Raw genomic sequence first — 25,737 nt, forward strand, 5'->3', positions numbered from 1 at the left:
CAGTCTATATCTTTAAAGCACATTCAAATCACACACACACACACACAGAGCGAGAGAGAGAGAGAGAGAGAGACAGACAGAGAGAGAGAGAGAGTGTTTATCCCTCACAGAGTTACAATTCCCAACGAAACTTAACTACGACACCCAGGATTCCATGAGGGGAGGAGATGTGTTTTGAACGCACTTCAAAGGTATACTGTGTGTGCAGTCTGTGTTTTGAGCCAGGAATTCTATGAATGGAGTGATCATTGTGCAACAGGTGCCAGAATGGATTATGCCTTGGTGTGGTACAGCAGGGGTACACCAAAGAAGCCACAAGCAGTATGGAGCACAAGTGGCTTGTCTGTAGCCACTGCAGAACATCTGATGTGCCTACAAAAGGGCCTCTGCTCAATCTCCAACAACTTCTGGCTGAGACCTTGGTGATCTGCTGCCAGTCAATGTAGACAACTTTGAGCTAGATGGACCAATAGTTTGACTTGGTATAAGCCAACTCTCTCTCTCTGTTGTTGTTGTTGTTGACATTTCTATCCCACTTTTTCTCTAAGGAGCCCAAGGCGATGTATGTGGTCCTCCCTTCCCCCATTTTATTGTCATAGCAACCTTCTGAGGTAGGCTAGGTGGCGAGGCAGGGACCAGTCCAAGTACTTATGTTTCTGTATTGCTTTTATATTTTTTAGGGGTGCATCTAAAATATGAATGAGTCCAAGCTGTGTTTGGAAACAAATGTATTGATACAAGCACACACTCTCTAGGATGGAATCGGCAATCCTAACACTCAGGGGACTCTCCCCACCCTGATTATCACTTTCACAAGCCATGTTTTATTGCAGATTGACTACTAAGAATACGCAGATGGCGCTGTGGGTTAAACCACAGAGCCTAGGGCTTGCCGATCAGAAGGTCAGCAGTTTGAATCCCCACAATGGGGGAGCTCCTGTTGCTTAGTCCCTGCTCCTGCCAACCTAGCAGTTCGAAAGCACATCAAAGTGCAAGTAGATAAATAGGTACCACTCCGGCAGGAAGGTAAACAGCATTTCCGTGCGCTGCTCTGGTTCGCCAGAAGTGGCTTAGTCATGCTGGCCACATAACCCGGAAGCTGTACACCGACTCCCTTGGCCAATAAAGCGAGATGAGTGCTGAAACCCCAACTGGACCTAAATGGTATGGGGTCCCTTTACCTTTACCTTACTAAGAATACTAACTAATACATTTTCTCTTTGACTGGGAACTGTCAGCGACTACAAATGCACTGTAAATCACATTTCTCTAAATAGTATCTTATAACTGTGATAGCTTAGGCCAACTGTTTTACGAAAGCTTTTCAAAGGCATGGCAGAGAGTTTTCAGTTCTTCTTTCAAGTGGGTAACAATTTCCTTCACTTTCTGTGGTGAGTCCAGAACCTCGACATTGCAGGTAAAGGGATTATAATGAAGAGTAAAAGGTTTCTTGATCTTAATGGTGTATTTTCTGTAGAGGAAAAATAATTGATCAAAAGATGAGTTTTTACGTTTTTACAAGTGCATGCAATTTATAGGGTCTGGAGAAAGTGTGTTCTTTTCCAGTTTTATGATTGGCACCGCTGGAAAATTAAATAGAGCAGGGTCTCATAAATAAACTGTGGCCTTAATGTTTACCAAGTAAAAGTTTTGTATGGAGATGATCCTTCCAACTGTTGGTGCATCCCCTGGAGAGATCCCCATATAACACAGCTCAAGACCTCAAGCTCTTAAGGACCGCCTCTTGTCATCTGAGCTCCTTTTCTATGTCCACCCCTCCATATGAAGTTTGAAGGGTGGCAAGACGAGAATGGGCCCTTTCTGTGGTGGCTTCTCATTTGTCGAATGCTCTCCCCAGAGAGGCTCGCCTGGCTTATTTAGTGGGTTCCTCCCAGAGGAAAAAGAATTGACTTCTTTGGCATGCAGAAAACTAGGAAATAAGACCCCCAAGAGATGGCATAGTTGTCAGTGCTGTGAAATAAGGGGTGATGCTTTGTCCCTGTGTGCCCTCACTCCACAACACACACATGCCAAGTTAAGAATTCCGAAAGGACAACAACACCTTCTGAGGTCTGTGCATGACTCCATGTTCCCATCAAAGGTGTTCTGAAGGCCAAATCATCCTCACTTGGCGATGGGCTATATCTGCTTTGAATGAGTGCCATTGCCATACTTACTGGAGCTGAGACTTCATGTCTTCAAAGTGTTCTGCTACAAAGTAGATGGGCTGGAAGGACTGGTCCTGGTAAGGCTGGACAGCCATTGCATCTGTGTCAAAGGGTTTATACTGTGGCTTCTTTGACAAAGCATACTATTAGTAAAGGAAAGCGACAGTGTTCATGTTCAGAAATGTCAAAGATGTAGGCTTAGAATGCAAGGAGGGGGCAGCAACCAAAGCGAAAAAATAAGTGGATTTGGGAAGGAAGGAAGGAATCTATGGGGCTTCAAAGAGGTGTGTGTGACAATGTTTAACTTTAGTAAAGAGGGGAGAGTTGTCCCTTCCCAACAAATATAAGTGTTTCCCTCACCTTCAATCACATGACCTGTTCACCTGGATTATTTAACCTTTGGAGACAATTTCATATCTACACTTCAAGTTTGTATATTTCTAATGATGAATGAACTCCCCATTGTGTGGCTTGGGACTGGGATGAGCAAAATGTTTTCTCCCTAAAGTGGAAATAATTTCTGCTTTTCCTTTTCTTTACAAAAAAAGCTCAGTTCTTAAATTGGATTAGTCGTGCTGTCAATGAATTAGTTGTGCTACCAATGTTGTCATCATGGGTGCAAAGGGATGTGACCAACTCCCTTCCCCAAGCCCCCCTATTCCTGTCAAGAACTGCTTAACTCTGCTTCTTGTTCTCTTCCTCTTAACTAAGCCAAAGGCAGTAGGTCACTAGCTGCAGGTCTCGGGGGCTCTGGGGAACTGCATTTCCCAGGGTCCCCGGTGCCTGGGATACTGTGGCTGCCATGTCCTTAGAAGCCAAGGAAGCCTCACGCAGAAGCCTCCAGAGAGCCCTTCCATTGCTACTGCCCTGCCGCTACCCTGTGGGTTTGGAGGAAAGAAAGGAAAGGGGGTTAGTGATAGGTAGGGAGAAGGGCTGCCTGGCAGTACAGTGGTACCTCGGGTTACAGATGCTTCAGGTTACAGACACTTCAGGTTACAGACTCCACTAACCCAGAAATAGTACATCGGGTTAAGAACTTTGTTTCAGGATGAGAACAGAAATCGTGTGGCAGCAGGAGGCCCCATCAGCTAAGGTGGCACCTCAGGTTAAGAACAGTTTCAGGTTAAGAACGGACCTCCGGAACAAATTAAGTTCTTAACCTGAGGTACCACTGAAATGATAAGGACAAATCTCAACATGATCTTGCATTTGGGTAAAACTCTACTCTTTGTATTCTAAATCACCCAAGCTCTTTATTTGCCTTTGCCTCTACTTGCCATTTCTTCCAAAGATGGTGTAAGAACTAGAGGAGAAAAAAACTGCTTTGACCCAAAGGACACAAATTTTTTTAAAAGGGGACCCAAGACTCTAGTTGCTTGATTAGCAGTGCACTGTATGTGGGAGATTCCTGTGAGAGTCCTCGTTCAATCTAAACCAGATGCATCAGTAAAAACATGCAGATATATTGTGTTTCAGGCCTTGGGAAAGCCAGCTGAAAGGTTCAGAACCTCAGGCGTGAGTTTTCAAGCAGAGCCCTTCCTTCTTTGCTGTGGGAAGTTCTGCTTTAAAATGATCAGATGACCCAAGGTGACCTGTAGGGAGCTAAGGGAGCCCTGTTTTTCTGCAAACGAAGCATGCCAAGGGGTGAGCTCTGCCAATTGTGAAGTATGGGCCATTACATTTTACTGTACGTAGGCTAGACTCCAGCCGGGGTGTTAACATGAAATTCATTTGATTTAATGCAGAACAGCTGACTCAGGGTCTCGGGTGCATTCTATAGCTCAGAAAACGTAAGGTTGGCCAGCAGGCAAACTCTTTCATGCTAGTTGGGGATTTGAATATCGTCGTATAGATCTCACCTCCTATTTTGAAAGGCAAAGCTAGGTTTCTAGGCCAAGTGATGGTTGAAAAATAGGGTTGAAGTTTGCCTTAAGGATTCGGCTACAAAACCAAAACAAGAGCTGTCAATTAAAAGCACATGGTACCCACCGCTTAAAACAAATACATATTTTGAAAGCCATCTTTTGATAGCTTTACAGAGAGACATAATTACATAGTGGGTAGATTGCTAGACTAGAAAGGTGCTCAGACTTCCACAGGGCGAGTCCAAATTTGAAAAGGGTATTAGCAGGGCACACATATACCGTCATGTGATAGACAAAAATCCCATGACTGCAGTCATGGAGCAGGAATTCTAACAGTTGCTGTCCCCCTCCTCATATTTCAGCAGGTGGCTGTTCTTTACACTGCACAGGGAGTTGGGTGGGTTAGCTTACCAAGTGAGTGCCAGACTCTGCCATTATAATTGCCCACAATGCCCCAGAGCAACATCACATCATTCTGGGGCGTTTGGGGCAATTGCAGTGGCAGCTGCCTGGCATTTTTATGAGTTGATGTTGGACCCTGGAAGCCACGGTCCAGCTTCAGGGCAAGCAAAACAAGCAGCAAAGAAAAGTGTGGAAATAGAGGTTGTAAAGCCTTTAAAATGTGCCTTTCCACTGAATCCCAAAATGCCCCAGTGTTGCCCTTGCAGTACTCAGCAGGAGGATGGCGACAAAACAAGAATCAGTTGGCTCTGCCTTCCATTGGTTCTGACTCTGCTTATCATTGACTCTGACTCCACCTCCTGTTGGCTTGCCTTTCTGCTCTATCAGTTCCAATAGTCACCGGTAACCACTGTACGTTTCCGTCCACAGTGTTGGGCCCTGGTTCAGGAAAGCAGCACTGCAATCAGCAATGATTGGGGCACCGTAATCAGTATTGGCATTCCACCGGCTTTTGAAGACACATCTGCTTGGATTAGCATTCCCCGGAACATCATCTTCTGATCTTATTGTTTTAGTTGTTTTTAACTATTTTAGGGTTATGGTTTTTAGAATTAGAGATGTTTTGATGCAGTGGTGGAATTGTTTTATTGTGCTTTCTAAAGAATGTATAGGTTTTATAATTGATTTTACAGTTGCAAACTGTTTAGAAGCCATTTTGGCTTGTAAGCAGTATATAAATTTAATAGAAACAACAACAGTTCAGATAGGGGGGAACACACACACCACAGCAATGTTTTCAATATCCTGACCTCATCATTTTATTACACTCTGCTGGTGACTTGGTAGCTTCACCATTAATTAGAAACATGAGGGACAGATTCATTTTGAAATGAAGCACATGAACATTAGGCGTAATGCTGCCCTCTAGTGATCTCAGCTTGTAAGTTTATCTAATGTTAAAATAATACTTGGAGAGAGGGGGAAACAAACTTACCATCAGCTCCCCGTAGGAGGACAGGAGACCTGCTCCATAGGCTTTAATAGTTCCATTTTGTTTGCAGAGTCCAAACTCAACAGTAAACCAGTAGAGCTGGTAAATACAAAGAGTAATGGGGTGGACTATGAAAACTCCTCTGAGAAGTCCCAGCCCCACAAGGTTATCCTGTGATTGTATGTAGTCACTATGTCCCTGGAAATACACTGCATTAGGTTGCAAATTTATTTATCTGCGTTAACGTTGCTCCTCAAAGACAGCTGCCTGCTGGTGAACATTTTGATTTCCCCACAATGTCAAACAAAATGGTGGCTGTTGAGGCCAACAAAACTTAGTCCTTTGGGGTGGGGAAGTTGAGAGTAAGCATCTGCTAGACGCACCTTGGGTTCTGTTTCTCATGCTAGAAGACAGGTAGCCAATGCTGTGCCCGCCATATCTTGTTGGACTACAGTTCCCATCATCCCTGACCATTGGCCGTGCTGGCTGGGGCTGATGGGAGTTGGAATCCAAGAATACTCAGATGGCTACTGGCTACCCCTGTGCTGGAACATGACTATATCACATTGCAAGAATCACACAAACTTTGTGTACACAAATTAGGATGGATGCTCCATACATAAGTCATTGGGATGCCATCTGGGTTTGTTTGGGAATAATTGTATGTGTGTATATATATACACCATATATATATATATATATATATATATATATATATATATCCATGAGGAGGATGCAATTTGCATTTTCTACCTCAAGACACCCAAATGTCCTGTCATTAAAAAACAAAATAAAAATAAAAACCAACCACTGAGCATTTTCTAGGGGAGCTTGAAATAGCTTATATTTTGAGCCTTTAGTATTATACCTGCAGTATGAAAATACATAAATATATATATACTCACTGTTGACAGTTTTTCTATATCAGCATCAGATGCTCCTAGAGAAGCTAATCCAATATCCTAGATCAAGGATCAATATATTTATTGAAAGGCTGATTTATGAGAACATACAGTCCTTTTCTGTGAATTATTATTACACTGAAGGTATGATCCTTAGCTTAAGGACAAACATCTGTGTAGTTTTGTATGCCTGTAATTTCCCCCAGTTTGATCTAGTATATCATGTAGGTTAATAATAATAACAATAAATTCAGAACTAATGCTGCATATTTGGATTATAGTTTAGCCAAGTGTGCAGGATACATAAATTTCTAGTATGAAATAGTCTTTCCTGGTCCACACCCATGTGATTTGAGACACATCTGGCAACATCAGCACAGAACTAGGAACCAGATCACTTGCACTTAAAAAGTGATGTAATCCAACCATGCTCAGCTGAACACAGAATAGAAAAAACTTGACCCATATCCACCTTAATGAAACCTAGCAAAACTATGTCATCTTGAGTACCGTCATTACCATTTGTCCATTCTCAAGGAGGAAGTAATGCTCTTGCTAGTGCAACTCTGACACTACTCAAAGCAAAGGTTTTTGGAGGTTTTTTAGGTAAAATAAAGGCCATCTATAACCCTCTGCCACATATCTATCAGATAAATCCCCAACCTAATTTTTTTCCTTTAAATTGCCATGCCCCTGAAGAGCACAGACAATTCCAGGATGCCTTTTCTGGCTCATCCAACCCCAGAAACCTTTGAAAATGGCTGGATCAAAAAATTTGGCCCCCTACTATCTGGCATAAATAATTTGGAGTTGAACTGAACACTCAGGGTTGAACCGAACTTTTCGGACAGACCAAGGAACTGTGCAACCTCTTCACACTTGAGGTTTAGAGCTCTCCAGACCCTGGTCCCATAAAAATAGATCTAATATCTACATTGTTCCCTTCTTTTCGAGTCTTGGAGGCCACTGCATGCCATCCCTCCTATATAATACATCCCACCTGAGTGAAGCCTGTAACTCATTCTGCTTTGGGTGGGTTACCTGAGAGAACTGGGCAAATTCTTCGTCAGCTAACATGGGAACGTGGCCCAGCAGTTCGTGACAGCAATCACTGTGAAAACGAAAACATGTGCTGTTGTTTTTTAAGAGTCATAAGATGTGTCCCTTGCATCTACCTGACAATCCACATCTCAATCCAGAGAATGTACCTAAAATGCCTCTTTAAACTCCACAACACAGCAGGAGATAGTGACAGTGGCTTTAGTGGACTGTTCCTTTCTTAGTCCTCTTGAAGAAAGAAAGAAAGAAAGAAAGAAAGAAAGAAAGAAAGAAAGAAATTGGGGGAGGGGACTGCATGTGATCAATGCCAAGTGAAGTTTGAACCTCAGACCCATTTATACAACTTCTAACGAAACAGGAATTTGGCATCTCAAATGCTGATGTTGGATCCTGATCTCAAGATCTGAAAGCCAGTGGAACGTAATAAAATACGGATGGTGGGCGGGGTGGGAGGTGGGGAGAGATGGAAGTTACTGTGTGGCCAGAGAAGGGTGTTGCGTGTGAACAGATCATAATAGATTGATGCTGACAGTCAAAACTATGCTCATGCCAAACGGAGTGAGAATCTTGTAGACTTCCTATAACCTTTTCCTGCTCCCAGCAGCTCTCTGAGAAATAGAGTCCTCACAACCCCCAATCCTAGCGGAACAGAAATATTGTGCTATATGGAAGCACTGAACCAGCTTCTACAGAGCCACTGCTGGCCTTCCTGGCCACTACCTGAGAATGATTACATGATCACCCAACTCCTACTCACGGTTCTGGGGAATGCATTGGAGAAGACGAGTGCCTTATGTATTGGGTTGTCTGAAAGACACGGAATGCCAGGCTAGCAAGGAAATCCCGAGCCGACAGAAGCCCTGCAGCTGGCCTCAGCTTGAAGCCAGTTCTTTCTGCAAGGAAAATTAAAGGAGGAGTAAAATTCGGAATAGGGTTGTGGTGGAAATAGGCATTTGTTTTATTAGTTGCATCCAAATCACTTAATGCAACCTGTCATGCACTACTCAGTTTTCATGAATGCCATCATGCCATGGAAACATGTCTTTACCTTCCTCTGACAGGGCTCTCCACTCTAGCTGTGGAATGCTTAGCTCATGCGTTCTTCTCACTAAATGATTCTGTAACCTTCTATGTGATTAAACAAGAATCCCCACCCCTCACAAGTCAGAAATGTCATTTGAAGGACTTAAGCTGTGGATTTATGTCTGTGTGGAGATAAACTTTCTAACCAAAGCATGCTTTAAGAAGAGCGTGGAATGTATAAGGGCTTTAGAATGACACAGTTAAAAATACCGTCGCCATATTGGGAAGTTCTGTCGGAGGACTTAAGTCTGGGAGGAGAAATAGAGAAATAGAGATGTTTTTATATTGTGGGTGAAACTTCTCAGAGGGACTTAAGAACGACAGTTCTGTGGGGACTTCTGGGTTGGCGCCATCGGCAATGGCGGAATTCCTCTGACCGGGAGGAATTTGCCCCGTGGGAAATTGGGTCTGGCCGCCACGGCGAAGGCGGAGACCCGCAAAAAATCACAGGCGGGAGAAGCCTGTGAACGTGGGATTCGGCGGGCACCTTCTGCGCCTCCCCTACTCGCGGGGAAACCCGATTTCGGGGCTCCGGAGCGACGTGGGGTGAGTGGCGTGGTGCTTCGAATCGTCTGCTTCTTCCACGGAGCGAAGCCGCATAGCTGTTGCCGGAGAGCGCTGGCTTTTTCCTGTGGGACAATTTGACTCTAAAGTAATTACCCGTGAGTAGAGCTGAAACGGGAGAATTGGACTTTTAAACGTATAATTTGGTATCGAAGCGGGGAGGTTCAATACAGGAAGTCCGCCTTCCCCTTTTGTAAATAGACTGAAGCAATGAGGCTGCAAGCTAAAGCCTTGGAAAGCCCTTTGTAAAAGACTAAACTTTCAACGGTAAAGAACATTTAACCCCCCCCTCAGGGCAGGAGAAGGGGGGGGGGAGTTGTGGACTGAGTATGCCTGCAGGAGAGAGTGAAGAGAGTCAGAATACTGCCGCTCTGGCCCTGGAAACGGGCTGCTAGTTGGACTGACGTCTTTTGGAATGTCCATTGACAGCGTTTAGAACGTTCACTGACAGCTAGCTAAGTAAGAGAAATACATTGTTTCTACAGACTCTGGCTGTTTCTAAAAAGGAGTAAATAGTAACAGAAAACTGAAACTAACTTTGGATTGTTTGAACTGTGTTTAAAAGAGGACATTATTGATTAATACAAAATAACATAAATAAATAGAAACTGTTTCCCCCTAGTGGAAGCCTTTGAAACTGGTTGTTTTACAAGAGTTTTACAAGAGTAGGGCTGGGGGAATTTCCAGCTGCAAGATAAAAAACTGTGAGACTCTGGGACTGACCTTGAATCTTTTAAGTGTTATGGCAAATGGAAAGGAAAAAACAGATCTGTCAACTGCTGAAAAAACATTAAGGTCTGGGAAGATTAGGCAGCAACCTAGGAGAAGTTCAGTACCAGACCCTACTCCTCCGGCTGCTGCTGTGCCTATATCAGCACAACCAAGATCAAGAGGAATGTTGCCAGAAGAGGTATTAGCGGTTGCATTAGGTAAGATAAATGATTCATTGGAACAGCTTAATAAGAAAGTGGATGCTGCAACTATTAAAATCGACTTAAATACGAAAAGCATAAACAATCTGGGACTAAAGGTGAATACCAATACAGAAACTATTCAGAAATTGATACAGGAATCCACTCTGATACGGCAGACTGCGGAGGAAGCTATGGAGAAAGCTGCTACTGTTGAATGTAAAGTAACACAACTGGAGAGAGAGAGAGTCCCAGCCCTACAGAGGCAACTTGATGAACATAAGTTGACGCTTGCTATGATTGAACTTAAAGAAAAACAGACAAATCTGAGGATCAGAGGCCTACCTGAATTCGAGAAGGAAAGTTTGATAGACTTTCTTACGCAGGAATTTGCTAACTTTTGGGACTTGAACTTGGGACAAGAAGAGTTTAGAATTGTGAGGGCCTTCAGACTTGGAAGAGGAGGGAAAAAAGAGAAGAATACAATAAGAGACTGCTTGATTACTCTTCGAACTAAAGAAGAGAGAGACAGAATTTTGGGTTGGCACTACCAGAAGAACCTAGAAGTACAACAGTCAAGAGTGGTAATTTTTAAAGATGTCCCAAAATATCTTTTGGATCTTAGGCCTGACTACGGAGATATTGTTGCCCTGCTGAGAAAGAATAAAATTATCTTTAGGTGGGAGTTTCCCCAAGGTTTATCTTTCAGTTTCAAAGGTAGGAAAATAAAATAAAATAAAAATAAGATCAGTAGAGGATAAATTTGTATTTCTGTACAAATACGAAGAAGATCTGCAGAAGGGATTTGGAAAAGAGCCAAGAGTATCGGACAGAAGATCACCAGATAGAGGACTAGAGCAGAGAGCATTGGATATTGTCACCAATGGAAGCGAAGGCACAGAAAAAACTCAATATGGAGGCCAAATGGCCGAAATATTGGGAAATTCTGGATCAAGATGGAGACAGAATAAAATTGCAGAGCTTTGAAAAATTGAAAAATAAAGTGTGAGATTGGCTCCATTATTATCAAATAATGGAGGCATACAATTTGGACAAAAAAGTTGGTTTCCAGGTGGAAAAATCAAAATTGGAAACAGAATTGCTAGATACAAAAATTAAGAAATTGTAAAAAATGTATAACTTGCTGTTGAAATGAAACACTCAGGATGAAACGGTGAAATCAGCTATGATTAAATGGGCACAAGATGTTGGACATAACATAATGATGGCTGACTGGGAACAGTTATGGACCACAGGTATGAAATTTACGGCATGTAATGCCCTAAGAGAAAACTTATTGAAAATGATTTATAGGTGGTACATGACACCAGTCAAGCTTGCAAAAATTTACCATTTGCCCGAAAATAAATGTTGGAAATGTAACGAGACTGAAGGCACATTCTTTCACCTTTGGTGGACATGCCCAAGGATTAAGACATTCTGGGAGATGATTTATAATGAAATGAAAAACGTATTTAAATATACCTTCCTGAAGAAACCAGAGGCCTTTCTCCTGGGCATGGTCGGCCAATTGGTGCCAAAGAAGGATAGAACTTTTTTTATGTATGCAACAACAGCAGCAAGAATACTCATCGCGAAGTATTGGAAGACACAAGATTTACCCACCCGGGAAGAATGGCAGATGAAGTTGATGGACTATATGGAACTGGCGGAAATGACTGGCAGAATCCGAGACCAGGGAGAAGAGTCGGTGGAAGAAGATTGGAAAAAAATTATTATTATTTTTTTAAAAAATAATATTTATTGATAATTTCAAAATTACAAGAGAAATAAAAAATAAAAAACAACACTACAATACAAAAAAAGAAAAAAGAAAAAGAAGACAATAAAAAAGAGAAAAGCACAAAATATGAAAACCAGTACAACGATACAGCAATAAAAAAAGAAAAAAAGAAGAAAAAAAGAAAAAACACACAAATCCCAAATTGCATATCCATAATTTCCATTTGCTTGTTTCATTGACCTCCTCACACCTCCGTTTTTGTGTTCTAGTTTAGTAATTATTTCAGCAAATTCTTTCCATCTTTCTCAATTTTTGTTATAAAATTTATCTTAACAATTTAACCTAATAATTAACTCAACAAATCCTTACCATCTTTCCCCATATTCTATTATTCAGATTACCTTAATTTATTTAACCTTATCTTACCCCTAAGTGCCTTAAGACTTAAATCTTAAATTTCAAATATACATAGCTCCTGATATCATTTCTGCTAGAGTCGTATAGTTTCATTCCCACATTTTCCCTAATATTCATTAGCTGATTCTAAAATAAAAACATTTCCATTATAAATTCTCTTCCAATCATCATCCAGCGTCTCTTCTTCCTGGTCTCGGGTCATGTCAGTCCTTATTTTCCATTCCATCTAGTCCATCAACCTGGAAGCCTTATGTCTGAGGCCCTTAAATCTCTTCCATGTCCCTTCTGCAATTCTTCTTCATCTTGTTTGTGCTTGCCCTTTTCCTTGTCTCTTGTTGGTCTCTGTCTTAGTTTCTTTCCTTTCTCATTGAGGAGTAGGTCTCTGGGGGATTCCAACCCAAAATTGTCTCCATCACCCTTCATCCAGCTCACCCGTTCCCCACAGTCCCACTCCCCACAGTCCTCGATATAATCCAAAATGAATTTAAAATCAAATTTCAAGATCTCTCCAAAGCTAGGAACCTCCTCATCTCCAGACTCCCCTTGGCCCACTCCAACTTCAATCTTCAATAGCAACGGCTTATGCTCCTGTAGGGCCTCGGGTCTCTCCATTTGTACTATTTGAGGTGCAGCCGCATCCTCCTCCATTGTCAACTGCACTTGCCCAGTTAGTACAGGTTGATAGGTTGGTTCTTGGATGATTTCTGTATCAATGTTATTAACCACAACAGTCAAATCCATTTTCTCATTCATCAAGTCCATCTTTTCATGCATCTGTTCCAGCAAAGCATTTGTCTTGCATAGAGCAAGCAGCCAGTCTTTTTCCCAGCTCATCTTTGTTCAAGGTCAGAAAAGACTGTTCCCACAGTCTTAATCTCACAGATGTTGGGTCTCAAATATGCTGCAACAACAATTTAACAAGCTCCCTCTAGAGGAGACAATCTACTTGTATCCTTTTTTTTTTTTAAAGACAAAGGAAAGTTACTTTCATTTTTCAGATATTTCAGACGTTTTTCAGATATTTTGTTTCTTTAAAATGCAAAACGCAACATTAGAATCAACTTGTTTCTCTTCATTAGCTGTCTGTCAAAGTGTTACGTTCGCAGTCAATGAACCTCTCCAACAGTTTCTGTCTCTGACACCCCGTTCCCAGGTTAGAGATGGTGGAAACTTATCCTTCTTCACTCCCTCTCCTGCTGGGGTTAAACAGAGTCCCCCCCCCCCTTTTCTCCTGCTTCCAAGGAGGGTTTCAGTGATTCTAAATGAAGGAAATTTAGTCCTTTTTTGACAGCTTCCCGGCTTTAGCTTGCATAATTTTTGCTTTAGTCTATATACAAAAAAGCAGAAGGCGGACTTCCTGTTTGCACCTTCCCGCTTCGATACCAAATTAAAACAATTTCTTGATCCAATTTTCTGTTTCTACTCACGGGTACTTGTTTTTAAGTCCAATTGTCCACAGGAAAAAGTCAGCGCTCTCTGGCAATGGTTGTGCGGCTTCACTCCGTGAAAGTAGCAGTCAGTTCGTAGCACCGCGCTTCTCACCCCACTTCGCTCCAGAGCCCCTAGATGGGATTCCCCGCGAGTAGGGGGGGCGTTTCTGGTGCCCTGCCGAGCCCCACGTTCCCAGGCTTCCTCCGCCTGGGATTTCTAGCGGGTCCCCACCTTCGCCGCGGCGGGAAGACCCAGTTTCCATGGAGCCCGTTCCTCCGGTCAGAGGAACTCCGCCATTCACCAATGGCGCTGACCCGGAAGTCGGAAAAAATTTAAAGACTATCTACAGAAATACAGTGGTGCCTCGCAAGACGAAATTAATTCGTTCTGCGAGTTTTTTCGTCTTGCGAAGCACGGTTTCCCAAAGTCTTCAAAATCACCAAAGTCTTCAAAAACCTCAAAAAAGGCTACCACACCGCGTGCTATGAGTTGCTCCTCGAAGTCACCCTGGGTATTAACGGTTTTAAGAAAAAGGAAACAAACTTGCAAGACGTTTTCGTTTTTTTCATTTTTCAACTTGCGAAGCAAGCCCATAGGGAAATTTGTCTTGCGAAGCAACTCAAAAAACGAAAAACTCTTTCGTCTTGTGAGTTTTTCGTCTTGCGAGGCATTCGTCTTGCGAGGTACCACTGTACTGTAAAATTAATGAATGTTAGAAAAATGTTGGAATGAACTTATATGGCTTTAGTAGAAATGTTATAAGGAATTAAGTACAGATAGGTTAACAGAGCATTAAAGGAAAAATAAGGTTAGAATGAGTTAAGATAATTATAGGATAGAAAACAGAGGAAGATGGAAAGGAATTGCTGAAATAATTAATAGAAGTGGAATACAAAAAGGGAGGTGTGAGGAGGTCGTGGAAATAAGTGAATGAAAGATGGGATAATGAAATTGTTTGATTTATTTTTTTGTTTTTGTTTTGTTTTGTTAATTTGATGTGTTGTATTGTATTGTCTTTTTAGTGTTTAAGTTTTTGGAAAAATAATAAATATTATATGGGAAAAAAAGAACGACAGTTCTGTGATTAATGATGGAAAGAGCGATGTTATCTATGAATGCGATGATATATGGAAACCATCTCGATTTGAGGATTGGATGAACAGAAAATTCACACAGGATTATTATTGGTGTTTATTGGCTTAAGGAGATTATCAGAAGAGATCATAAAGAAAAAAGAGAAAATATACGAACAAGATGAGATGCGGAAACAGCAAGATAAGATTGGATAGAATTATGAACTTTGTTTGGACTGATTCTGACATTAACGCAGTAGCAAGAAGATGATCAGAATCCCCCTTCGGATCTTGAAATATGGGTCCCCTCAACAAAATTTAAAATTCGGCTTTGTAATTCGGAATTTATGTGATGTGATTTGATTTGATTTGATTGGTCGGTTAATAAAAATTATTTAACAGATTCTGTAACCTTCTCAGGTTAATAATTCTTCGCAAGCAACTTGCAAAATTGTGTAATATAAAATTGTAACTACAACAACACACACACACGACACACAGTCACGTTCTTAAACATGGATAGCTCAAGAGTTGATGAACTGGGGTAGAGGAAGGGAGAAGGATTTAGTAAGAAGAGTAACTTGTAAAAACTTTTATTTGTGATTTATGGCTCTCCAATAAAAGTTGGGCTGCAATAAAGAATAGGGGAGGTGGGCAGGGGGCTCACTTGGACTGAATGCTTAACATCTCCTGGAAACCCAAAGAGAGTTGAAAGGAAATTCATGACCAGTTGCCCTAAAGGAACTTACAGGAACAAATTTCTACTCTTAGCCTCCAAATACAGCTACATAAAATTGTTTCCCCTTTTTGGCTATAGGTTTTCGTTCCTTGGAATAAAATCATGTCTAGTATCTGGATAGATGCATTCCAGAAACACAATATTCTCTCTCTCTCTCTCTTTAATGACTTGGAAAGCCATCCTTCAGTTTTGTACCAAGGTAGTACAAAAACCAGTTGCCATATTGTGTATCGAGGCCCTGTGACCACCCGTTCCCTAAGGTATAAATAACTAGACACCACGCAGCATATTGGTTTGGGATCAAATAAGGCCACAACTTTATTGGTTACACATGTGAGGTTTGGCCATAGGCACTGTGGTAAGCAACTGCACATGTCACTCCCACTCATCCTCTGGGAGTGTTTCTAAGGGTGAAGCTGGGGGGAGGGATGCCCTATGACCTACGTCAAATTGGGGTGTCCCCCAAGCGGTCCCTGTTGGAGGAGTTGTATGGCCCTAGCCTCCATCTGGGAACTGGGCAGGAGCCACTCCTTCCGGATCCCTTTAACAGCATACCCTTATGCGTGGAGGGGCAAACGGAGGCTACAACCTCCCCTCCAACCAAGACTATGCTTACCCAATGCCTATCCTCCATACAAAGTTGCGATGATTGCTATGAGGTAGGCGAAAACCCAAATGGCGGTGCCAATTTGCCAAGTGGGGGAAATTCCTGCCTGGCCCCTGGAAAATTAGGTGACCAACATTGTCCATATCGAGGTTGAACCATCCATGAAAAACCCTAATCTGAGGGACGGAGGGTGGGAGAACTGGCACAGCAAGAGAAAGACCACAAGGCCATGCTGGCCAGGCATTTAAACTTTCCCTGGGCACAACACCAAGGGCTGCAATTGGTCGGTTGGTCCTGTGCCCAAGGGAACACCCACTAACTCCTGCCACCATTGGGCCATTTGGCAGCAGGAATACAATCCGGCCTGTGATAGGTCAGTTTGCCAGGAAGGCCTGGGGCCCACCCACAAAGCCGCCTGCCCAAAAAGGGGGTGAATGGACTTTTAAGGTGATGCATGGAAACCAGTTGCCATATTTTAGGAGGTGGAGGATGGGACAGGTGAACACATTCCCACCTCAGTTTTGGATTTGGCTCTGAAATGGGCTTGAGCCAATTCTGAACGATTGTTGGGTGTGCCCCATTACAAACCCCCCATTTCCAGACTTCACTTCTGCCACTCATAAGAACACCCTTACTTGGCAGCAGTCCTAGTGCCATACCTCCTTACCTGTTAGAAAAGCAGAGACATCCTGCAGCTGAGGGATATGATCTGCTTGATACCCGCAGTATTTTTCCAGCTGATGAAAGGCCTCCAAATATTGGTGGCAGGCATGAGTGGGATAAAGACTGCTTAGCTTCTGGTAGACTTCTCTCCTGAAAACAATAGCGGTGTTAGCTTACAACGGACCTCTTTGCAAACAGCATATTTTAAATGATATACCACACACATAAGACACACTTTTCTCATAACAGCGACAGGGCTGTGGGGCATGTTGACATCATGTGCACATGTTGTGGGGCATTTACACATGGTGTGGTGACATTGTGTGGCCCTGGACCCCCTCAGCTCCGGAGGCAAGGCAATGTGCTTGCCCCCTGAATGCAGGAATCTCAACTAAAGCATCCAGGACAGATGGCCATCCAACCTCTGCCTAAAAACCTCCAAGGAAGGAGAGTCAACAATCTCCTGAGGGAGTCCATTCTACTTTTGTACAGCTCTTACTGTCAAAAAGTTCTTACTAACGTGTAGTTGGAATCTCCTTTCTTGTAATTTGAAGCCTGTGATGGCCTGGGATTCCGAGTCTGAGAGTGAACCGGAGGAATCCCAGCCGGCACAGGAGTCCCCGCCTCCAGGGCCGGCTGAACTGGGGCAAGGCCTAGATGCTGAGGAGCCTGCACCTGTGCCAGATCCTCAGGGGCAGGCACCAGGTGAGACCATTCTGGCCCCAGAGGTGCTGGAGGACTCAGTGGCTACAGGTGAGCCTCCCCCGGGGCCCAGTAACCCTTCGGCCTCTCCTGAACTGCAGAGGCTTAGGGCAGAGAGGCGAAGGGAACTGGTCTCTCCCAGGAGGAGTGCTCGCCTTAAGGCCAAGAGAGGCGGGGCTCCTGGGGGCCGGGACCGCCCCCGGCCTTAGAAGAAGATAAAGGTCAGGCAGCCCGGTCCCAGGTTGCGGGAGCAACGTCGTTGTGGATTACCTGCTTTACCCAGACCTAGATCTGCACTCCCAGTGTGCCTGTTCCACGCCCGGCTTCCTGCTCCTGACTCTCCGGTGTTCCTGTTCCTCGCCCAGCTGCCCGCTGCTGACCCACCAGTGTTCCTGTTCCCCGCCTGGCTCCCTGCTTCTGCTCTACCAGTGTTCCTGTTACCCGCCTGGCTTCCTGCTGCTGCCCTACCAGCGTTCCTGCTCCCCCGCCCGGCTCCCTGTTTCGGACCTCGCGTCTCATCTAGTGATTGTCTACCCTGCTAGTGACTCTGGACTGAACTTCGGCTACGGTATTAGTACCTTCCCCCCCCCGGGACCAGCACAAAGCCATTGGTTTGGGTCTTACCCTGCAGAGCAGGAGAAAACAAGATTACTCCATCTTCCACGTGACAGCCCTTAAGATATTTGAAGATGGCTATCATATCTCCTTTCATTCTCCTCTTTTCCAGACTAAACATACCCAGCTTCCTCAACCATTCCTCATATGGCTTGGTTTCCAGACCCTTGATCATCTTGATTGCCCTCCTGGATCCATGAGGGCACCACATGGACATCTGCTACTGGTATTTCATGGTGTTCACCACAGTGAACACCAATACAGTGGTACCTTGGGATGCAAACGGGATCTGCATTTGCATCCTGAATGGAACGCAAGATGCGACAGTGCATCTGCACGTGCGCGGGTCGCGTTTCGCCGCTACTGCGCATGTGCGTGACGTCATTTTTAGTGTCTGCGCATGCACAAGTGGCGAAACCCAGAAGTAACGCGCTCTGTTACTTCCGGGTTGCCACAGAGTGCAACTCGAACACGCTCAACCCAAAGCGCATTCAACTTGAGGTATGACTGTATGTACATGGAAAATGTTTTGCCATGTAAAGCAGATATGAGGAACCTGTTGCACTCCAGATATTGTTGGACTCCAACTCTATCAGCCCCAGCGAGCAGGGCCAGCAGTCAGAGATGATTAAAGTAACTGTCTTTAAAGGGAAGAAACATGTTTAGTTGTTGGAAAGAGAGCATGTAATAATCATGCAATGGCATGGAGCCTTATGGAAGTAGGTTTTTATTCAGCTCTGGGGCTCTCACACATTTGTAAACATTGTTTTATGAAAATTGAGGTCATTCTTGGAAATGCTGACTAAGCCAATAACCTTTTCCTGTTTGTATTGTATTTCTCTCTCTCTCTCTCTCTCTCTCTCTCTCTCTCTCTCTCTCTCTTTCCCTCCCTCCCTCCCTCCCTCTCTCAGCTGCTCAAGTGTTGCTATGAAGGGTGAGATTCAGCATCACATAATGGTTGTCCCTATTTTCAATAAATATCAAGACTAGAGTGAAGTTTATGTTAAAGAATGAGAAACAAAAGACATCAGCTTCCAGTGGTGGCTATTGTTAGTACTGTTTTTTAAAAACCCCAAAAAAGCTTTATGAGCTTTAGACCACTTCCACAATCAGTCAGGAAAAGTTCAGGAGAGCAAGAAACCAAACTTGTGCTTCCTATGAAGCATGGTTGAATTCAGCAAGATATTTGGTCCAATATTCTGTCCTATTTCTTCTTATCAAAAGCAGGGGTGAATAATCTGTTTCAATTCAAGAACTGCATTCGCTTGTGGGCAACCATGCCAGTGGTGCGCAGGGCCAGAGGCAAAAGTGAGGAAAGGCCCTGCAGGGTGTAGGGTAACCCAACATCATCTAATCCTCCCTGTGAGGAAATCAGAATGATTTCTGATTTTGACACATCATCAGTGGTCCCTGGAGGCATCCTGTCATGGCTAGTGGTCTTGAATTTCTCTAAACCTCTTTCAAAGCCATCCATGTTGGTGGCCTCATGCAAGTGATCCTGAGAGTAGTGCATTTAGACTCCAGACTAACTGTGGTGCCTTCGTGGTGCTTTGGTGTCCTCCAGATCTTTAGACTACAGCTCTCATCAGCTCCAGCTAGCATGGCAGTGGTTAGGGATGATGGGCATTGTACTGGGAACTGGGCAGGAGGGCATTATATCTGGAGGGCATTATATTGACTGCCATCATCCTTTTGTGCTGTGTCTTTAGGCACAGGTCAGGGATTTCTGGATCCGGGTGTGACCTGGGGTTATTTCTGCTGCTGCTTTCCCTGGGGAAAACTGTGTTTTACTGCTGAATCGAAGCAAGCAGCAATCGGGTTTTCTGTGGATTGTCATTTGCTCTGATTCAGCAATAAAAAATGAGTTTTCCCAGGGAAGGCAGCAGGACAAAGCAAAAACAAAAAACAAAAAACCCCGATGTGGACCTAGAAATTCCAGACCTGTGCAGAAAAGCAAGTGTGGATGACTCGGCCCTGCTGTGTTCAAGCAGCCCTGCTGCTCATTTTGTTGTGCCTGGCTTCCACCCTAAAGACCTGCTCTGATGGCTCCACTGTATGAAAGTTGTCCCATTGAAGTGCGTAGCTAGAACAGAGACCTTTTGAATTGTTTGGGGGGGGGGGGAATCAGCCACTTTGTTGAGCTACTGAGCTGGCCAAAGAGTGTGATGTCCCGGAATCTGGAATAATAATTTGTGGTTTGAGTTGGAATATGGGGTGAGGGTCAGAATACCCATCTCTTCTCCAAACTGGACCCAGGCACAGACCGTAAACTTGTTTTGCATTTTGGCCACCAGCCACCTAACTGCGTCAACAGTCTACAGCTGCTTAATGCACTTTGTAAATCCCACTGGTTGGTTTTACACTAGATGTGTACATTGCACAACCAATGTCTTATTTATTTGTCACCTAAAGGGGATGACAGAGGATGAGATGGTTGGACAATGTTCTTGAAGGTACTAACATGAGTTTGACCAAACTGCGGGAGGCAGCGGAAGACAGGAGTGCCTGGCGTGCTCTGGTCCATGGGGTCATGAAGAGTCGGACACGACTAAATGACTAAACAACAATAAAAATAATACAAAATGTCTCTAGATGACTTACAGGGGTGCCAATTTGAATAAACTATTGTGGGGTGCCCAGGTAAGCCCCGCCCTGCATAATCAATCAGATGTTGCATTGCACACACATCATTTAAATGGGAATGCCCATCAACTTTACAGAGGCCTGGCCCCCTCTAATATTTTATTGTGGGGGCTGAAGCCCCCACAGCCCCTAGGAGTTGGCTCCTTTGATGACTTACCACAATAGCACCCTCCACCGAGAAATGGCAATAAGCAGGATCATCATATTCCCTCAAAACCTTGGAATAAGAGGCATGTCCTTAGAATCAAGCAGGCGGCCTCACTGGGATAGGCATTCTATAAAAAGGGGCCACCACTCAAAAGGCCCTCTCCCTTGTATGAATCTCTCTTTGATGGGATGCCTTGAGAGGGGCCTCTGCTTCCGATGTTGGAATCAGATGTGCCGTGTTGCATATGTTTCAAGGTACCACTATTATTTTCCATGCCAAAGAATGGAAAGGTGGGAAGAAGCCATTCTACATTCTCACCTCCCCCCACATGTTCTACAGTTTTTGTGGGCCCATTGTGACACCAGGCACTTACCATGTAGCTGTTTCCTGGGCTGTGTACTCAACTCTTGGCAATGGGTCACCCCTGTAAAAGAGCACATGTGATTAGAAGTCCCTTATGTGCTACAGATATAGGAGATACCAAGGATCTTCTAGACAGTGTCCCTGAGGCCTATTGTTTGTAGATCAAGGACAGAGCTACCAACTTGAATAAAATATTGGTGGGGCTAGGTAAGCCGTGCCCCACATAATTTTAATATATGTTATTATTATTATTAATATAAGCCAAAATATTCCTAAAAATAACTACAGACATTCACTATCTTTTAGAAGTTCTCCCTTGTCTTCCTGTTTTCCAACAGAGGAGGCTACAGAAGTCTGCAGAAAACTATACTACAACTGCATGAATGTGTGAGCGGTGAAGAAAAATGAGAGAATGGTTATTGCTTTTGTTTTGTTTTATTGTGCACTTACTGTCTGAAATTGAAGGCCAGGTCAGCAATAAAAGCCCTTCGCTTCCTGTATTCTGCATCGGTGTAGCCCTAAAAAGGGATTAAGAGACAACACTTCACTGCAGTAAGTAGAATAGCCAAAAAATATAATATAATGAGATCCAAATTCTTAGCATATGAATGTAGTTCTGATAATGAGAGCCTGTCTAAATTCAATTTACCTGGCCTAGGAGGGCAAGGATCTAGCAAGGCTCTGACAAACCCCAGCTACAAAGATTGCAGTCAAACACACCAACCAGGGAATAAGCTCCAGTGAACATTTTGGGACTTTCCTCCAACTAAATATTATAGGATTGCACTGAAAGACTGCTAAGGCACCTACAATATTTTTTCACATGTTTTGAGGGACATTTTTAATTGTATTTTTGTTAGCTTGCTAACGCAGACATAAAAATATTTCTGAAATGTGTTTGATATTTTATTTATGTTTAGGACTCTGTTCATGTTGTATTTATATGCTGACCATTTATTTACAGTTCTGGCAAGTGCTTTGGAACACACAGCATATAATTAAGCTTGAGGAGGAGGAGGAAGTGAATTTTGAAATGCAAACCTGTAGTGCAAAAATTCTGATTTAAAATTTAGGGTGGTGGCTCTCGAGCATCCTTGCAAAATGGAGTTTAATGGAGACATGATGAATAATCATCATGGTTCCTGGTGGTAAGAGAAGCTGAAAATGCCCAAAGGATTGAGCAATCAAATTGGTTTCAATTTCAAGTTTTTGCTATATTCTTATTCCTGATTAATTAATACATGCAGACAGCACCATCAGTGTACAGCGTGCTTTATGGTAATAATTGAGTCGCCCTTCCTCTCAAAGTAGCTCAGGGTAAGGTATAATGTATCTGGGAGGGGGGAATCAATGATTAAATCAATGATTAAAAATGTGTGTATATATACATATACCTAAGTCATTCTGTTTCCATAATACAATATCACATCTACAGTAACCACAGAGTACCTACTCCCTTTTATTCCCCAAGTGCATCTTCAACTGGTACCCAAATGTCAACACTGAGGGGTGCCAATGCCAATCCATAGAACTGTCGAGTTCTATGCCAATCCATAGAACTGTCGAGTTGGAAGGGACCCCAAGAGTCATCTAGACCAACCCTCTGCAACGCAGGAATCACAGCAAAAGAAGCCCTGGCAGGCCCAAGAGGAGCAAATTCCACAATTGCAATTCCTTTGCTGGAAGGAACTTAACAGTCTACATTTCAGCAATGGGTGAGATAATAAAGAAAGGCTTTGCGGAAAAGGGCAAATGAAGTTAGCAACTGTCCAGTTAGATCTGCAAATCATAGTGTTTATGAACTGGGCAGCACTCAGTTACCACCAGGTCTAAATAACTCACCGGATGGTCATGATCCAGATCAGGGTCAAATTTGGTGATCAGATGATGGCAGTTGTCAAGGTCTCGTATTTTCTTTGGGAACCACGGTGCTACAGCCGAGGGAGTAAACCACAGATTGTGAGTGCATGCAGGGCCGTCTTAAGCATATCCAGCACTGTGGTGCAAAGATACCTACATCATGTGAGGGTTGAACAAGAGCTGGAGTCGCTCCAGCTCATATAATTTAGATAGAACACCCCAGATACATCTGTGGAACACCCCAGATATGCTGGCCAGGGATGATCACTCCTGGAGGGGTGAAGGATTCCCATATCCAAGTCTTCAGCAATCATAAAACAGGCTTGGTTATTTTTGGTATTACAGCTTAATAAACCCTTATGAATATGGCACTACTGATTAAAAAAAAAGTTTATGTGTCTATATGGAAAAGTGAGGCAGAAGCCCAACAGATTGCTTACCTCTTTCTTCTTGGTTGGCTTTCACATCCTCCGCCACCCTCTTTAAGGAATTAGTGAGGCTGCTGACCTCGCAGTTAGAAACTTCACATCTCACGAAAAATTCAAGGTCATCTGCAGTGTTTCTAGATACTTTAGCTGGTCTGCTTTCAAGGTGATAGATTTTAGTATCGAACACCTGTAGAAGGCAGTCCCACATAAGCACGTATTGCGTGTGTGTGTGTGTGTGTGTGCAATTGCAATGCACAGGGTTGTTCACAAAAGTAACAAGCAAATCAACAAAAGTAGCAAGCAAATAAAAGTAATAAAATACGAATTCGACTTCCCCTCCTTCGCAGTTCAACTGACTGCCGTGAGCAATCTGGAACCAAACCTTTTGTTTAACTGGAAACTGTGTTACACAAACTTACACATCTCTACTTGGGAAGTTAAGTCGCATTGTATTTGAGTAAGATTGGTGCCCATTTAAGTGCACATAGAATTGCAGCTCTAACAAAAGCACCATTAAAAGTTTGGCCACTAGCCCTAATGGTCATGTTCTGCACCCACTGTCAGAGGCAGGAAGCCTCAGAGTACCAGTTGCAGGGAACCACCAGTGGGCCGAGGGCTGTAGCTCTTGGCTCCTGTTAGTGGGCTTCCCATTGGTACCTGGCTGGCCACTGTGTGGGTACTGGAAAAGATCCTCCGTGGTCCTCCCTGGACTGATCCAGCAGGAATCTTCTTATGTTACTGAGGCTCATATGCAAATATTCCTCTACCACAATCATTGGTAGGGCATGTTGTTAATTATCTCCACATCATCTCTTCATCACCCTGCTCCAAATTAACATTTGATGCAGTTTTGGGCAAACGTGCTGGGAGTTTACTCATAAAAAAATGAATTATGTTGGTGATAATCACTGAAAACTAATACGCTGCCCCCTACAGACATTTATTTATTATTTTTCCATTGCTAAGATCTTAAAAACATTTTCATTGCTTTCTATTGCAAAAAAGGAAATCAATATCAAAAGAAGCCTTACGAACCTGTATATAAAGCCCTTTTTTAAAAGAAAGAAAGAAATCAGAGTCTTGTAGGATGAAAAGAGGCAAGGCTGCAAATCTCCACTCAGCTATCAAGGCCACCGCCTGACTTTGAGCCAATCTCAGCTGAACCGGGCAGGCTAAAAATGGGGACGAATAAAACTCTCAAGCTCCTTATCAATGTGTTAAGAGATGTACCTCGAACACTTTGGCCGCCCTAGAAATGCCAGCTTTTCTCCCGTTGCGGAGGGCGAAGGTTAGAGTCAGTGTGGCTTTCCCCCCAGCCTCTCTTTCCCCCGCAGAAGGGTCTTTCTTGGTCGACGGCTCCATCCTCGAAGGCAGCTCCTCGTCTAGGTTCGCGCGGGTCTGCCGGGGAAGATGTCCTGCCTCAGCCTTTCAGTCGAGGCAAAGCAGTCTTGGCTCTTTCTGGGAGGAGGCGGAGAGCCCACCTGCCAGATGCGCCCGGCGCCTTCTAGGAATGGCAGCGGCAGCGCCTTTACGCACCTGGCTCAGCTCGGCAAGCAATCGAGGAGCTGTTCGTGGGGAGAGGGAAATCTGCCCACGACGGCTGGGGCTTGTCTTTCAGCACTTGGGACGTGGGCTCATGTAACTCAGAGGGGCGAGAGATGGCGCAGTCTCTGCTCACGTGTGGCCAGTCCCACCAGGAGAATCGTAGGGGGGACCAACTTGGGAAGGTACTCCAAGCAGCGCCTTAATAATAATTATCATTCAAAGCAGGGCGAGTTCCCCCCTCGACTGGATATTTTGACCTTACCGATTGGGTGTTAAATTGCTAAAATGTCTGTTAAATTGTGCATTGTTGGGGTTTCTTTTTAGTTAGTGGTTCTAGATTTGTATTACCGTAGGTCTCCTTGTTGTACAACTATTTGTGGTTTTTTGGTTTTAAAAAACGCCCTGAGCACAGATATATTTCCAGGGAAATGAGGGATATAAATAAATGGATTATTGACTAGTATGTATGTGTTATTAAAAGTGTTTATAACCCGCCCTCCATCTGTACAGATTACCTATTCAGAGCATAAGATAAGGACTATCAGTCGAATTATAAAATACGACAAACAGCCAGAAGTATGGTGGCTTGGTTATAGACTCCGGCTAGGATTTGGGTTCAAATCACGACTTGGCTATGAAGCTCATTGGGTGGCCAGTGGCCAGTTTGTGTCTCTCCTCCTAGTCTACTTCATAGGGCTGTCGTGAGGATAAAATGGGGAAGAAGGAGAACCATGTGCGTCTCTTGGCTATAGATGTAACGATATAGATTTAGGTAGTGTTTTATTGCAGTGTGTTCCGCTAATTTTATGTCATG

The 25,737-nt window shown here is 43.6% G+C and overlaps 1 protein-coding gene across 1 annotated transcript; it reads right to left on the bottom strand.

Moving 5' to 3' along the window:
• Window positions 1–1,255: 1,255 nt before the first annotated feature.
• On the bottom strand, window positions 1,256–24,775 carry LOC308486920 (tyrosine 3-monooxygenase-like). The gene is made up of 12 exons (XM_081024141.1): window positions 24,609–24,775; window positions 23,391–23,565; window positions 22,933–23,021; window positions 21,541–21,608; window positions 21,101–21,151; window positions 16,624–16,769; window positions 8,145–8,280; window positions 7,370–7,439; window positions 6,332–6,388; window positions 5,430–5,525; window positions 2,178–2,311; window positions 1,256–1,471 (listed from the first exon to the last, which is right to left on the bottom strand). Exons 1-12 carry the CDS (start codon window positions 24,738–24,740, stop codon window positions 1,312–1,314), a joined length of 1,314 nt encoding a protein of 437 aa, XP_080880267.1. The 5' UTR covers window positions 24,741–24,775; the 3' UTR covers window positions 1,256–1,311.
• Window positions 24,776–25,737: the final 962 nt, after the last annotated feature.

Source organism: Podarcis pityusensis (genome assembly GCF_964106645.2).
Source record: "Podarcis pityusensis genome assembly, chromosome: 10".
Taxonomy (NCBI): Eukaryota; Metazoa; Chordata; class Lepidosauria; order Squamata; family Lacertidae; genus Podarcis; species Podarcis pityusensis.